Source organism: Sycon ciliatum, chromosome 1 (assembly GCF_964019385.1).
Source record: "Sycon ciliatum chromosome 1, ocSycCili1.1, whole genome shotgun sequence".
In the NCBI taxonomy this organism is placed as follows: Eukaryota; Metazoa; Porifera; class Calcarea; order Leucosolenida; family Sycettidae; genus Sycon; species Sycon ciliatum.
In genome coordinates this window covers 10,903,150-10,920,165 of record NC_088643.1, presented here as the reverse complement: position 1 = coordinate 10,920,165, position 17,016 = coordinate 10,903,150, and the positions used below count along the sequence as shown (strand labels likewise).

General features: G+C 49.0%; 2 protein-coding genes across 2 annotated transcripts; both read left to right on the top strand.

The window, feature by feature from the left end:
• Positions 1-9,364: 9,364 nt before the first annotated feature.
• LOC135813048 (protein N-lysine methyltransferase METTL21D-like) lies at positions 9,365-11,239 on the top strand. Its single transcript, XM_065326270.1, has one exon. It carries the CDS (start codon positions 9,657-9,659, stop codon positions 10,365-10,367), a length of 711 nt encoding a protein of 236 aa, XP_065182342.1. The 5' UTR covers positions 9,365-9,656; the 3' UTR covers positions 10,368-11,239.
• Positions 11,240-12,966: 1,727 nt separating this feature from the next.
• On the top strand, positions 12,967-16,725 carry LOC135813040 (glycerol-3-phosphate dehydrogenase, mitochondrial-like). The gene has a single exon (XM_065326261.1). The coding sequence runs from the start codon at positions 13,199-13,201 to the stop codon at positions 15,344-15,346; it is 2,148 nt and encodes a 715-aa protein (XP_065182333.1). The 5' UTR covers positions 12,967-13,198; the 3' UTR covers positions 15,347-16,725.
• Positions 16,726-17,016: the final 291 nt, after the last annotated feature.

The window sequence follows — 17,016 nt, the reverse complement described above, 5'->3', positions numbered from 1 at the left end:
CAAACAGCTGCTAAGCGCTAGGCTAGGCCTGCCCACGAACGTAGAATACGACAGTGCAAAGAAGCTTTTGCAGGCAGAAAGCGCGTTCGATTGGTGCGTAAGTGGTGCTCAATTAGGAAGCGTCACTTGTGGCAGGAATTGACTCTTGCTGTCAATGTTCTGCTCGCGCAGTTGTATCGACAATAATGATTATGGTCTAGTACTAGTAGTAGTAGTACACGGCCAGTTCCACTCCAAAACCTGCCCTGCATAATTATACAGCAAGAACAATCATTCATGGCGAGGTAGAGGTAGGTACGGTTTTTATTCGTCTGTGTCCATGGGGTTTTCATAGTGCGCGCGCCTGAGAATGAAGGTCCAGATCTTATGATCACTACCCACTGTACTAGTACAAGTACCAGAACCACTGCTGCCACTAGCTAGGTACCGCTATGGCCACTGGGCGGATGACGGAAGGACATGGATATTGACCATATCCGTATCCTGTTGCGTGTTGTGTGCCTAGCTGTTAGTCTGTGTGACCTTCAAGTTCAAGAGGCTACCACTGGCACTGGTCTGCATGTACATGTACCTGTGTTGGTGCACTTGAACAGTGTACTTACTGTCTTACTATGTTTCCGATCAGTTGCTGACTGATGATCGGTAATCCTTGTATGTTTGATCTCCTATGTACATTGTAGGTGTGCATGTACACGCGCAGTGTGTGTGTGTGGGGGGGGGGGGGGGGTGGTAGGCTGGAGTGGAGGGATGTCTATTATTTTTTGGAAGGTTGAACTGAGTGAAAAGAGTGAAGTGAAGGCAGCTTGGCTGGAAACATTACTGGGGAGCGACTCAGGAGGATCACTCTAGGCTGCAGCCCGAACGGAACTAACTTGTTTCTTTGCACGGTCGTCAGGTCATGGTCATGCGTACGTATCTCGTTGTGGCCTCGGCTAAAGGCGACCGAAATAGCAACTCGTTCACTTGAGCATGAGCAGTTTCTTGTTGATTGTGAAAGTGGAAGCAGGCCAAACTCATGTTGCTCAGCTGAATACTACTCTGGCGTGTTTGTTGCTGTGGCCGTGTGGGTAATCTTCACTTGGACTCAGGGTATTCGGCCAGGGCATATGGCCATGGGAACTGGAAAGGGCGGTCAGAGCAGCGAGCTGTACAGACTACAAGTCCTGCAACATCGACAGGACTACAATAGATGAATGTGACCTTGCATACGTAATGAGTCGTATTTAAACCACTCCCCGAGGACGGTTCATGCCAACTCAAGCCGCATCGCGCACGTGCAGGGAGCACTTAGTCTTTTACCCCAACGACAGACAACTACTTCGAAGCAAACGTCAACTCCTACAGGCTACAGGGCTAGGGATGCGAATGCATCATCACCATGAACACGGCACGGAACAGGCAGGTTTTTATCTCGTTTTTGTCCTTTTCCTGTCCTAGGCATTTCCTTCCCGTTTGCCGAGGCTGAATGACAATAATATACGAGTGTACATGTGTGTCCTGGCTCCGTTCAGCTCAGTTCCTGCTTGAGCGCGAACTATCGTCAACACAACAAACAGCTAGTGACTTCAGTCTTGGAAGCCTTCATGGTCTTTCCACCAGGGCCGGGAGTGGTGCACAGGGTGACTCCACTCGTGTTCTCGCTGTGATAAAAGTCGTTGCAAGTAGGCATTCTCCACATGTCTGTGGTCGATCGTGGCAGATCGCCCGTCAAAGCCTCCACGTGGTGGTTTTGTGCGCGTGGACTGTGGAGGGGAGGTGTCACAAGGAAGAGACGATAGTTTAGTAGTTAGAGCAATGACATAATTGCAGCCACGCGATCTTCCGAGTTTTTCGGCGGGTTTGTGAATCTACTGCTGGTGACAGCATGTCAGATCCATTCTTGATACAAGCTTTTTTAGAACGTCTGCCGACCGCTTGTCCCTTGGCACCATGCGTGTCAGACCTGGCTCAGACTCAGCATGGGTTGTCGTTTGGTTTGGCCGAACGACAGACACGAACTCTTCGTGCACTTGTAGAATGTCGTTGTAATGTTACTGCATAGTGTATGTGCCAGCACTGGCCCAGGGCCAGCAGCATTGCACAGGTGTCGCTCCGGCAGGCTGTCCCAGCCAGAAGATCTACAGTCCACAGGAGACCTGGCTCATTACAGGAAGATCTACAACAAAATGTAGTCGCACACGACCAAGTCTCTCATCGCTGTTATTCCAAGCCTGTATCGCGTCATATCGTGTTGCAAAACCTCATATTACTCCCTTAGTATTGAGTCTATTGACTCACATAGGTTTTTCCCATACCTAAGCAGTCAAATATTCCTGCATATTTCACTCCTTAGGGCTATATTGACCGCTTATATTTGACCCCTTTTTAGCGATTGAACACATGCTTTGGTCAGTCGTGATAAATCTAATATTGACTTCGTACTTGGTCAGTATAGGAAATAAAAGACCTCGTAAAAGACCTCGGCTTCGCCTCGGTTTTTTTAAATACTCGGCTTTTATTTCCTATTGACCTCGAGTCGTACGATCGTACTCAATATTAGATACATACTGTACTGCAAGTGCAACAGAGCAATACTACTACTAGTGCGTTCTGTAATCTGTATGTACCCGTAAAATCTACAAACCAAAATATTTTAGAGACAGTCGAGAACTGCATCTCGTTTAGTTGAAGAATGTCTGCGGCTTGTCGCGATGAACACTCAAAACAGATTTTAGCAATGTGTAAGTGCAGGTGTAATAGGGCACTTGAGTTGAGTTAGGAGGGGGATGGTCGGAGAACATTTCTGAACTAATAACTTCTGAACAGTTCTACTAGCAGCTCAGCCACCGTACTATTATATCAACGAGCTAGCCTCTTGTCACGGTCACCGTCGACTGCGAGTCTTACCACTGCCTAAATACCACTCCCTGTGCGAGGTGGGGGCGACAGGTAGATCTACAACACGTCACCAGCGGTCTTTGCGGTGCTAGCAAAAGTAACATCGCGAGATTGTGCTTGTAATGGTCCTGAAACGTCGCGTACATAATGTACATTGTAGTCAGCCGTCACTCCGCGGCCGCAGCATTCCTGAGTGCCTGAGGGGGCAATTATCTGTCCTCTTGCAAGGCATTTTGAAGCGTTCGGGAATTGTGGACACGGGCCACATTGTGGAATGATCGGAATGCAGATATTCGGTTCTGTAGTTTCTGATTGGCTCAAAGTGCCGGCGCGACGGGTATGGAGGCCCAGGGTCACGTCAGCGAGCTGTGCATCATCGGACAATGGCAAAGAACAAGGTGAGTCCTTTTTGAGCACTTGCTGTGGCTGCATGCGCTCTGACTGTCCGAGGTCACAGTGTCCTGAAACAATAATTACAGCCTGTAATTATTGTCAGCACGGTGCTGGCAACTGAAATCCGACCCCCTGGATTTCAGTTGCCAGCACTGTAGTGTAGTATTTCTACATCCGTTGCTGTTTGTAGTAACATCACTCATTAGGTTACATGTAGTTCCAGTCACGATAACCAGCAGGTGGGAGTCCGATAGATGTACATTTAGATGACAATACTGATTGCGCTTGACATAAATTATTTTTAAATAACGATAGGGAAATGATGAAGCTCATGTCTTGTCATTCTACATCTGTACATGCATGAGGAAACAACTTTTTTTTAAATCATGCATGTCGTGATATGTACGTCGTACAAAACTGTAAAATGTTTTCGTGTTTGGCCTATCAGCGCTAGCACCAAGACCAGACGCAACCAGAGAAGCGAAATGGTCAGCTCCATGGAGGATTCCAGATACATGTACAAGTCATGTTCATGTTCAGTACAGTGTAGACTGCATGATATCCTTTCAACGGTTCTTTGGTCTCTGTGACAATGCATAAGCACACGGCTATTCCCTGCTTACAGCCAAGCACATGTGTGTAGGGTACAGGTTAGCACTTTACTACAGTGCATGTACATGTACATGTAATGTAGTAGTCAAGGCTCAAGCAGTAACTAACTTTATAACATTGGTACCAAATGCAAGCACTAAAAACAGTCTGCACTGATTCCTGCATGCATGCCACTTTCTAAAATGCAGGGATACAACGGTCCTGGGGTTGTACTGTAAAGCGTGAAATTTTCGCGGCGTTTTTAGTTCGCGTTTTCAGAATCCGGACAGGTTTGCGAGGTTTTAATTTTGCGATTGCAGAATGGCATTCTTGCAGTAAACCTGTGGTATTCTTGCTAAACCTTTCATGGATCTCCTTTTCGCGCTGTCTAAATTTCGCGATTTCCACGCGGTCGCGAATTTCGCAGAAATTAGACCATGGCAATAATTTCACGGTTTACAGTATTTATTCTTGCCAGTGTACAGTAAAACCTGGTTTAAGCGACCACCCCACGCCGTGCAGGCAAACTCGGTCGTTAAAGCCAGGTGGTCTTTAGATCCAGGTCCCACAGTGTCTGTGTAGAGCTGTCGGTGCATGGAAAAACGGTCGTTAAGTTAAGAGTAGGTGGTCGCTAAACACAGAGGTCGCTTACACCAGGTTTTACTGTAAAAGGTGCATGCCAGTATACAGTGCCGGCCAGTGTGGGAGCTATGCATGTACATGTATTACTAGTACTGTACTCAGGGTCCATGGTTACTGCACACTTGCAGTGCAAGCACTAGTATTCGATGCAGTTTCATGCCATTTAGCACCCACGTGTGCCACTAGGTGATTGCCCGGGAGAGAGGAAAGCTCACACAGCATGGATGGAAAGTTGACGGTATCATGTACCAGGTCCATGTACCATACCTCCTTAAAACCTAGACACTACGTGAGCTTCAACATGCAGCACACATCTCGTACATGGCAGATCACCGTCGTCACCAACACCCATACTTTTCAGAGAGCTCAGGCCGAGAGCTAGATAGATACTGTAAATATACAAATTTTCGGCAGCTATTTAATTTCGGCTATATTCGGCACCGATCCAAAACGCCTAAATTAAAATGCCGATGAAATTTTTCACAGCATCTGTCGCACTATACCATGCCCTCTACCCCACGCCGAAAATAAATCGCTGTCGAAATGTCAAAAATCGTGAAGTGCCGAAATTTTGCAGCGCCGAAATTTTGTATATTTACAGTAGAGCTCAGATGCATAGACCGGGACAAAGAAGTGATTATGCAGAGATTGGCAAAGATAATACCAGTGCATGTAGTGTACATTCACTGGTGGACAGTGGATAGGCTATACTGTAGTAGGCATAATGCACTACAGCCATGTGCATGTACATGTACATGTAGCCACAGTGCTGTCCAGTGTGGGTTGTGGGACTACTGTAGTATTGAAGAGGCGGATGATGGCAGATTGCCGACTTGGTGCTACGGACAATAGGAGACAATGGCCGGGTAGTCCGGATTGCTGCATAATCACAGTCATGCTTACTATCTTGCAGATGCATGTTACTGTATATGCCCAGCCGTGCAAATAGGGAAGAGTAAGGGCTTAATAGTTGTGTACTTTTGGAACCATCCGTATTTGTCCCCCACTGGTATGCACCCCTTCCAGGAACATTGAAGACTTGCGGAATAGCTACAGTTCAATGCTGCTGCTGTGGTTGTTGTTGTTGTTGTTGTTGTTGTTTTGGGTTGTTACGTTACATGGGAACCACACAGTATATGGATACTTGGTGTACAAGGGCCACAGTGTGCCACGCCGCAAAAGCTCAACTAATATTAATAACTCACAAGGGCATATGTACTACCTGCACCAATACAAGTTTTGTTTCGTTAGCACTTGACCGGCACTAACTTGGCCTGAATATCTTTGCTGTTCTGTGCATGTAGACTCTGACGGTTGAGGAATGTCCCACGACTAGATTGCTGAGTCAGTGACACCCCGCCAGGATGCGTGAGTGAGTGGATTCAGTCTTGGGTTGCTCTTCCAATGGTCAAAACACTCTTGATGGCTTGTATGATGGTGTACCTGCACTGTTGGAAATCATGCCAATTGTGTCCAGCCGGAATGTGCCACCCACTTCAGAACCTCTCAACTTCCCCCAGACCATACTAATACATTAGCCCGATTACCAGCAATGCTGAAGTAGCACAGAGTCCCTTGCGTGGAATGTGCAGCATCCGGGAATAACTCAAAGCCCAGCTGCACATAGACTTCGGATTTCATACATGCAGTGCTGTGTAAGAGACAGTGCGGCAGTGTACGCTGTCCGCAGACAGGCTTGATCTGCTATAGCACGAAACCCAATTACATACTTGTCCAGAGAACGCAAAGCCTCAGGCATCTGATATATCATATATCGCTCCCATTCTCCAGTCGTTAGACTCAAGTTTCAGATGGTTGCCAGATGTTCAATGGCCGCTCTTGAAGTCAACCTTACACTGCCCGTGTCCTCTATACACTGTGATTTGCACATGTGCACTGTAAGAGAGTGGCATGGACGTGAGAGTGGTTACTGGCATTTGAAATCCGACCCCAGTTCTGTGCACTCACATAATGACCACACAACTGAAACAATTTGACCCAGCGATATCAAGCGAAACTGTTACTTGCCCTCACCTCCACATGCAAGGTTGTGGAAAGCCTGGTTTAGAGCTATAGCCGTATAGGGTTCGAAGTGTTACGAGTTAGGGTCCCAGCTGAAGGGGGTGGTGCAGCCAACATCATGTTCGCTCGACATATTCGTATTGTCTGAGGTGTAGAATCAGTGGCCTGATTCCATGCAGTAGTGACAAGAGTCAACACGTGACGTACATGTAAATCCAGAATCCAGACACTACAAAGTAGCTACAGTCGACCTACCCTTATAACGATATTTGCGTCAGACCAAGAAATATTGTTATAGGGGTAACTGGTTCATTTCATACACATACGTCATAATGCATGGATTTTGTTTAATTTTTTTACACTCTTCATAGCATAAAAAACTGACATACATGCACATCATGTACACAGCAAGGTGCCTGCTGGTGCCCCCATTGCATTTCGTCATGTCCCAGCGACTTATCGGCAAGTGAAGCTTGCCCTGCCTGGATAGTGGGCTCTACATCTTCCCTGCTAGATATTGTTATAAAATGGATTGATTGGTCAGCCCATTTGATATCGTTATAGGGGTAATATCGTTACAGCAATATTGTTATAAGGGTAGGGCATTGTATACAAAAGTCAATGGAGTGATTTGGTTTGGCAGAAAAATATCGTTATAAGGGTAATGTCGTTATAGAGGTTATCGTTATACGGGTAGGTCGACTGTAGATATCATTTGACTGGTGCACAGTACATGCAGTACCGGTAGACGGGCTCACCGTACAATCATGTGACGTGTATTCTATGCACATTGCGTACGAAACAGGAAGGCCGCATCATCACTGTTGCCCGCCTCACTGCATTTCGTCATTTCCCAGCAACTTATCTTGCAAAGCATGACCTTCCTGGACAGTGATTCAGTGAACTCTACACTATACTGAGTATACTCCATGCAAGATAGCCCACCTACGCCGTCTATATATGGGTATCTTACTGGAACTACTGTACTCTACTTTACTACTGCTTTATCACACTCTTTATACTGCAGCACGGAATTGTAGGTTATTATAATAGTTATATTGACTGAGCACAAAGAGGACTAAAGTAGAGGACTGGGACAAATACCCTTGATGGATAATGCTCGATAGGCAGATTCTGCTCGAAAAGCAGTGGAATTGGCAGAACTATACAAACCTTCAAAAAAAGTATGGCAGACACTTCCTTGAACTTTTGCTCCATTTCTTTATCCACATACCAAGCAGTCATGAAGCATACCAGATTAATTAAGTACCAAATCCTGCCAATTTTCTGCCGGCATTACCCGCCAAGGGCTACTGCTAAACTCAGATAGAGACCAAGGCCCTTGGTTAAAATTAAAAAAAGAGGATCATAAGTTTACAAGTTATCCGTTTTGTCCAACACTAATCGTTAGTGTTGGACACTGAAAACGGATAACTTGTGGGCTACTGTTAATGATAGTTATAAAATAGGAAAATGTGGATTGGTCAGCCCATTTGTATCACTATAAGGGGCGATGAAATATCGTTATAGTAATATCATTACTCGATCTCCGGGCAGCTGCCTGCTTCCGACTTATTCCATCTCATCAGCAGAGCTCAGAGCTATTGGCCGACCAATAGCTCTGCCCTGCTGTATCAGTATAGAGGTAGCACATTGTATAGCACAAAAATCAATGGAGTGATTTGGTTTGACAGTAAAACTGAGTGCCCTTGCAAGGGTAGTGTTGTTACAGGGCCTTTATTAAATATCGTTATACTGGGTGGGTTGACTGTACTACGTTTACAACCCCCCCCCCCCCCCCCCGGCAAGAGAGGGGGGGGGGGGGGAGGCTACAAATATACAGAGAATTGACCTGGCCAGCCGTGGACTCCATGATCCAACACAAGACACATAATTATTATCGGTCTTTTGATAAAAAAATTGACTTCAATGTTTGAGATGTTCCACCAGAGCTCTCCGCCATGCAGCAATTCAGAAGCTGCATCGCCATCTACACGTTCGGAGGCGTCGGACATGCTACGTTCACTACATTTCAATCAGGGAGTCGTAAAATTACGACTCCCTGATATCAATTCTACACAAGTACCTTGTACGGTATTGAGGACAATCATCTTTGGCTCTAAACAGGGAGTCGTAAAATACCGGTATTTTACGACTCCCTGGCTCTAAACTTGAGCGGAGGACCTCGGAATGGCACCCGACCCGGTACCTACAATAATGGCTAACCGTACCATCCCTGACACACCTTGCGACGGCCCTGCATTGGCATTGCTCTCCTGACCATCCCATCTACAGTGGTGTGGCCAAAGACATCCGCGACTCGCGTGCCGAAACCAGCGCCAAGGCTCGTGCGGCCGGTTCTCAGATGTTTTTTTTTGGATCATGCATGATGTAATTGAAATGGAAGCGCGACGCTGCTTTCGGCCCATTGGTCGGATTTCTTTGGCGACGGCTGCATCTACAGTAGCTTATGAGTTATGGTGTAAGTAATATTAGTTATGCAGTACAGTAGTCCTCTTGGTGTTTATTGTGACATAAGTCATAAGTACAACGTGGACCCTCAGACAGGGAGTCGAATTACTATTACCGGTACAGTCATGTACATGTAGCAAGAGTCCATAATTCCCCTGGGGAATATGGACTCTTGCTACTGAAGTAATACCAAGAGTATAATTATACTTACCAAGAGTCGTGGTTTATGTACTCTTGCTAATACCTAACACAAGTACATGACACAAGTACCGGTACATGTAAAGGCATAGCCTGAAGAATCAGTGCTGACCTGAAGGCGGAGGATTTTCTAGTGACGCAAAGGAAGGAGACAGTTGAAAAGCTGACGCCAACCCGTCCGCCGACCATTGGTACAGCGTGTCCTGATCCTGCTGACGCCCTGCGGCCGTGCTCCCGAGTATGCACAGGAAATCTTCGATGACGAAATATTCGAAATTCAAATTTCCATGATTGTTATTCTCTTCTCCTTTTTGTTGTTTATCGTGTATGTTGTTGACGTAGATCTACGATCGGTCAACACGCTTATTTGTTAGGTTTGTCCAGGGAGCCCTGGGTTTCTCCATCACTGTACATGTAGCACTGAAGCCTGGTAGGCGAGGAAGAGACACGTAAAGATAAAAATGGGTAGTCAAGAATTATTGGACCAAACGTTTGTAAGACGTGTGGCGCTTTGTGATGAGGATTTGGCGGAGGCCAGTGATCTGGAGGCAGCCAGCTTGGACATCCATCAAATGTCGGTCGGAGATGTTGGATGCGTCGTTTGGGATGCTGCTATTGTGCTCAGCCAGGTTCTGACTAGATCCGAAGCCTTTCAAGACGTCACGTGGTGCGATACATTTGTCGTGGAGCTCGGATCGGGAACGGGCCTGGTTGGATTGGCCGCTGCACGGCTGGGATGTGAGGTCGTCCTCACCGACTTACCGGAGTGCATGGAGCTAATGCAGTTGAACTGTGCCGCGAACAAGTCCAAGCTCCGCGGCTCAGCCAGAGCGGCTGTGCTGGCTTGGGGTGGTGATGTAGCGCAGTTCGTGGAGTCTACTTGTTCGCGTCGACACATCGATCTTGTCCTGATGGCAGACGTAATCTACTATGACGCGTCCATTGGGCCGTTACTGGAAACACTGCATGCTCTGTGCACGCAGAATACGCAGATAGTAATGTGCTACGAGGATAGAACAACTGGGAATAAGGTAGAGCTCAAGGAGCAGTTCTTTCGGCGGGCCAAACAGCATTTCCTCGTCGAGGAGCTGCCGCTCGAGGTAGCACCAGAGGACTACCGTTGCGCGGAGATCCACGTTGTTGCGATGAAGCTGCGTGATGTAGCTACGTGAGCGGCAGCAGAGGTTTAAATGGAGAGCTGGAGCATTGTGCCCCTGCAATTGAGAACAGTCTAGTGACATAGCAACTGCGTTTGCTGGTGGCCTGTATTCGTGCCCAAGTACGGCTTAGAAGTTCAGGCAGCCTGCTCTGCGTGGGGAGATCAGTGAAGCGGTACTCGACTGACAGAACCGAATAATATCCTACCACCCACCAGCGTTATTCCTGGACTACCCGGTGGCTCTGAGATGAAATCGACACATGCAGGCTGGCATGTCACTGGTGGCGTGTGTATGCCTGCACTCAGTAACTGGCTGAGCGTTGAGGTAACTCTTTCTACAAGCGCAATATGCAGAAGCTGCTACGTGGCCTGGACCACTTTATCTTGCTGGAAGTAGCGTCTGTCTTATCAAACCAAACGCATGGCACAGCGCTCCCGGACCGGAGCGAATCTGACTATGGACGTGTTCTCTATGGGTCCGAGTCATTCAAGAAGGGTGTTGCTGCTACTAAGATGTTTGTTGGTGATCACGTGTTCTGCCAAGAGTGCACACCCCGCTCTTCTCCGGTCACTTCTGTGCTATTGAAGGCCGCTGGCAATACACAGCACGGATCAAAGTCGTTTTAGGCTTTTACCGACGCCGCTGTCAGACATCACAAGCAGTGCACAACTCTACAAGTCAATTTACGTCAATTTATTTTTTATCAGTGACTTGTAATAGTCGAAGTCATGTTCTTATTTCTTTCTTTAAAGGAATATAAGTGCAGCATTCCCACAGTTATTTGCGAATGTTTAAAAAAATCAGTATCTGTCTGCTAACTTATGTGACACAAGATCCAGCACTTCTCTGGTCACGTTTTAAAGAGTTGATTTGTTGTAGGCTTCCTTGCTGTGTTTTCGGGTGGCGCTGGTGGTGCGCTGCGCTGACCCAGGCTCTTTTGCTGCAGTGTTCATGAATGGTGTTGAGTTGCCCCCCCCCCCCCCTGCTTGGGGCCTCAATCCCCTGGTTCAATGGCGGTTAAACCCCGGCTGTAAGTTTACTACTACAAATATAAGTACCCCTTTTTAGTTCGGTTTTCCCCGGACCTTTTCCAGTCTTCGAAGGTGGACTCATGGCCGGTAGCTTTGAATGCGGAGCATCCTGATTGTTCAAGTAGTGCTGTAGGTGGGACCAATAGGGCTCTCTGGGTCAGTCTTTATCGTGGGTGCTTACTCGTCGAATTGGGAGTGACTCGTGCCATCATTCGCAACTGCTCTTACCAGTATTATGTATGTGCCCTCTTGCATCTTTCATCCCAAGGAAAGCACAGCAGGACATCGTCACTGGTCCGTTGCACGCACATGGCGGCGGAGCTGCGACATACCGGCACGAGTATCACACTCAAACTCAGCTAGCTGTGCTCTGCTGTAGCTGTCTGCAGTTGTGCATTTTTCTTTAATAAAATAGGCCATTTAAATGCGGGATTGTGGGGCAAATATACGGTCATTATACACGAGTTATCTGTCATTGGTACATGGTACAACTTTAGTCTTTAGCGTACATTTTCATGCAAGTATACAACTTTGTCGTACACACTCATGGGTGGGTACGACTTTGTAGTACATTTTCAACATCATGTACTATTTTCTTGTACATCAAAGTTCCCATGGATAACGCGGGTTTTATGCAAAATTTCTCAAAAAAGCGGATGAAAGCCAATAACGCGGAAAATAGCATGTGGGGACAGTATAGGGTTTTACGTCGGGCCCTGCGACCGCTACTTTGGCCAACCGGACAACGAAGAAGTTGAGTTTAGGTGGCTACAACAGAATAATGTCAAATGCGAATCCAAGATTATGAAGCTTCAACACAAAATAAAGAAAAGAGAAGAATGAAAACAGGAATACTACTCGTATACACTTCATGAATTCAAAGTCCCAATGATATGTGGCATTTTAAAATGCCAAAATTCGCCAATCCCAAGGCTGAACACCGTGGATTATGACGAAATAGGTCATACTCAACAGGAGAACATGATTCACAACAAGAATCACAAGACAACCTTCGTGGCAAGGCCTAGACTAGAGAGATAGACCTGCTGTCCTGTCATCTTTTCTTTGTTCTCAGCTCAGCTAGCTGCATGCGCGCTGGCATGCTTGGAAGACTAGACTGTCATGTCTGACTGTTCTCTTCACGTGAACCAACCTATTGTAGCCTAGCGCCTGTGTAGGACATGACAAGTACCACTGATCACGGAGGAAGAACATTTCTCCAAATGCTCTCGGAATTTCTTCCATCCGAAGGAAATACTAGTACGGTACTGTACTTGCAGCCATGACAGGGGAAACCCCGCGGTATATACTATTTTAAAATTTTTATTTTAATATTAATTTTGTACAATACAAGAGTCAAGAGTATCCAACATTTCTGGTGCACGTGCAAAAGACACATCCGTGTAGGCATGCATGCCCCAGCTAGCGCGCGATGCATCGCGCGCATACGTGCACGCGTGCAAGCATGGCATGGCATGCATGCAGCTTTTGGCGTTCGCCGCACGTGCGAAACCATGCCCGATATGCATGTCGATCTGATCAGCTGAGCTGGCACTTCGGTCAAATGCGAAAGCTCTTCCAAACGACAAAGTGTTCGTGCCTTCTTCGTGCATGCATGGTCTTGCTGCCTTTGTGCCCATACTAGTAATACCTGCGTGTCCCTGTTTGGCTCTTGGTTTTCCTCAGTTCGAAGGAGCGCTGCCTAGATCTAGCTCTTTGTTCTGCTTTTTCCGCATCTTATGAGGACACGAGGTGTTGTCACTGGTTCTTTTCTTGATGTTCAGAAGTCTGCTGAATTGGTAATAATTCAGTATGTTCGGTCTCCGTACAAGCTGTGCTTTGGCTGGAGCAGCGGCAGCGGGAGTGACACTGTGCTCCGACAGGAATAGACTGCTGTCTCCGCAGTCGCAGGCTCAGACGAGCCCCGTCAGTCCTGACCCGTTGACATGGCGGACGAGAAGCCGCGTTGAGGAGCTGTCCGCTTTGAACGGCAAGGACGAGTACGATGTTGTGATCATCGGTGGCGGTGCCACGGGCAGTGGTGTGGCTCTGGACTGTGCGTCGCGAGGTTTGAAAACTGCGCTGGTGGAACGAGAGGACTTTGCCTCCGGTACGTCAGCTAGGAGCACGAAGCTCATCCATGGCGGCGTTCGGTACTTGCAGAATGCTATCATGAAGCTGGACCGTGAGCAGTATGGCCTTGTGAAGGAGGCGCTGCACGAACGCGCGAATTTGCTGCGCATCGCCCCGCATTTGTCCCAGCCCTTGCCCATTATGCTGCCTGTTTACAGATGGTGGCAGGTGCCATACTACTACGCTGGTATCAAGATGTACGATTTTGTGGCAGGCAGACAGTGCATCAAGCGCAGCTATTTCCTCAGCAAGAACAAAGCCCTGGAGAAGTTCCCCATGCTGAAGAAGGACAAGCTGTGCGGCGCCATCGTGTATTACGACGGGCAGCAGAACGACTCGCGCATGTGCTTGGCGATAGCGCTGTCGGCCGCTCGCGAGGGAGCTACACTGGCCAACTATGTTGAAGTGAATGGACTGATCAAGGAGAAGAGCGAAACGGACGGTGGGAAAGAGGTGATCCGCGGTGTCCAGGTCGTCGACCGAATGACCGGCGAGGAGTTCACCATTCGCGCCAAGTGCGTCGTGAACGCCACCGGCCCGTTCACCGACAGTATCCGCCGCATGGACGACCAGGAGCGCGCGCCGATCTGCCAGCCGTCCGCCGGCGTGCACATAGTCCTGCCGGCGTACTATAGTCCGGCGTCCACCGGCCTCCTGGATCCCTCCACCAGCGACGGCCGTGTCATCTTCTTCCTGCCGTGGCAGGGGAGGACGATCGCCGGCACCACCGACTCTGCGACTGCGATCACGGACCGTCCGCAGCCCGCCGAGGAGGACATCCAGTTCATTCTGAACGAGATCCGCCACTACCTGAGCCCGGACGTCAATGTTCGTCGCGGCGATGTGCTGGCCGCCTGGTCCGGCCTGCGACCGCTGGTATCGGACCCGTCGTCGAAGAACACCGCGTCCCTGTCCAGGAATCACGTCATCGACGTCAGCGACTCGCGCCTCATCACCATCGCCGGCGGCAAGTGGACCACATACCGCTCCATGGCCAAGGACACGGTGGACCGTGCCGTCAAGGTCTGCAAGGACCTGAAGCCGAAGCGGGAGAGCGCCACGGACGGCATGACGCTGCACGGAGGACATGGCTACACGCCGCTGCTCAGCATCTGTCTTGCTCAGGACTACGGACTCGACGGAGAGGTGTCGGAGCACTTGTGCGAGTCTTACGGCGACCGCGCACTGGAGGTGGCCAAGCTCGCGTCCCTCACTGGCTGCCGGTGGCCAGTGGTCGGTCGGCGTCTTGTCAACGAGTTCCCGTACATCGAGGCCGAGGTGCGCTACGCCGTGCGGCAGGAGATGGCGCTCACCGCGATCGACGTCATCGCCAACCGCCTGCGCATCGCCTTCCTGAACGTCCAGGCCGCGCAGGAGGTGCTGCCGCGCGTCGTCGACCTGATGGCCGAGGAGCTGAAGTGGAACAAGGCGCAGAAGCAGGCGCAGCTCGAGTCCGCGCAGACCTTCCTGATGAGCATGGGCGGCAAGGCGCGCAAGGAGATCCGCGAGGTGCCCATCAACTTCAGCCCCGAGGAGATCACCGCCTACGAGAAGATCTTCAAGCGAGTGGACACGGACGGCGACGGCCACATCAGCATCGTGGACCTGCGCAAGGTGCTGGCCGACATCGGCGAGGAGGTGAGCGACACGCAGCTGCGCGAGCTCATCGCCGAGGTCGACACGAACTGCAACAGCCTGATCGAGTTTGACGAGTTCCTGGCGCTGATGAGCGCGCACAAGACCGGTGCCGTGGCCAACAACCGCCTGGCGCAGATCGTCAAGCAGTACCGCCGCATCGAGGTGGAGCGCAGCGGTGGCAGCTTCTGACTAGACGGCCTGCCGGACACGACACAGGACACCCCCACTGCACTGTAACCGTAGCAGCAGGAGTGGTAATGGTGGCCGTAGCTTCTGACAAGCCAGCGCTTGCTGAGTTTGCACTGCGGCCAGTGCATAGTACGAGTATGGCAGTGCCTTCTCAACTCATGTCACCAGCACTCCGACTCTATTCTGTTTCGTATCTGGTCTCTATAGTTTGTTCTCTTTCACCGGCTCTATGTCCGAAGTCCTTGGGTACGAACCAAGGCAAGAAGCACGATCAAGATTTATCTCACCTTCGTCACCCACCTCCGTTACTGGTCAATACTAGGAATCCCACTTTATATATTGAAACGGAGGGCTCTCCGTCGGTTTACTGTCTTCTCGAAGCAATTCGTGACTTCAAGTTCAACTCGTCTGTGTTACAGTTTCAGGTGGCCGGAATGGGGCTTATGTTCCTCGCTGCGCCCATATACCGTCCTGTGAGTACACTGTTTGTTTTAATCATAGTTTATTGTCGCCTTGTTGGCCGTGAAGACTCCTTATTTAGTAGAGTAGCGTAGTTAGTGGATCCCATTCTGCTTGCTGCTACTGCGCCTGCCCTCTGCACACGCCGAACCGCCTTATATGTCCACGTGTATCCATAGGCAGCTGTATTGCTGTATTTTATCACACACACACACACACATCTCCGTGCTGCGTTGTGCATGTACGCACACTTGCACCACACTACACACCGTGCCATTACACCGCCGCTGTGCCGTAAAAATGTTGACGCACGAAACCGCCATGTCCACCGCCGCTGATACTTGAACGCTCTGCTAGTCCATCCGTGTCTGTCCATATTTGTCCGTATTTGTCGATGTTTGCGTTTACGTGTTGTTCATGTTTCACTCACACATGCTGCGATATTATTTTGTCGCTTTTGTTATTATTATTTTTGTGTTATTTGCTTTTCGGTGCGCCCTGCTGCACTGTAGGTTAACACTCATGTTTCCTTGGCAACGTCGTATGCTCATCTGTGATGAGCGTATTGTGGATTAGTTTCTCTCCGTCTCATCCTCTGGTTAATTAAATCCCGTGCCCGTGCTAGCATCGACACACAGACAAAATGCACACGCTCTATTTATATACGCTCGTGTGTACGTAACCTCATCATAGTACAGTTGTATGTCCCATGCAAGCCAACGGTAACATGTTTGCTTCTCCGCGTTGTCGTCTTTGCTTACTTATTTTCTACTGCGAAACCGTTCAATTACTTTTTGCCCCCATGAGCCCCGTACCTCTCGCAACTATTGCTGGTTTTTACTGCACCGGATTTTTCATGACAAGATTGAGGTCGAGTCCTTGATACTTGTGTATACGAGCACGCACTGTATTCGAATAAGCTTGTGGCTGTTTTTGGATGTGAGTGTGTGGGGGTGTATGTGTGGGTTGGGGGGGGGGGGGGGTAACTTTAGTTGCGTGTGTTCTGTGTATGCTCGTCTGAGGCATTGCGTGTTGCTTGTGGCTGTTTTTTGGATGTGAGTGGGTGGGGGGTGTAGGTGTAGGTGCATGTGTGGGGTGTATGATTGTGTGCATGCACATGCATATGACTATGTGTATGTCTACAGACGTGTAGGTGTGTGTCTGTGTGTGCATTGTCACATTTGTGTAAGGTCCTCTGAGCTGAGGCATTG

Coding starts and splice junctions, on each gene's coding strand:
- LOC135813048 (XM_065326270.1), top strand. CDS start 9,657: ATGGGTAGTCAAGAATTATTGGACCAAACGTTTGTAAGACGTGTGGCG.
- LOC135813040 (XM_065326261.1), top strand. CDS start 13,199: ATGTTCGGTCTCCGTACAAGCTGTGCTTTGGCTGGAGCAGCGGCAGCG.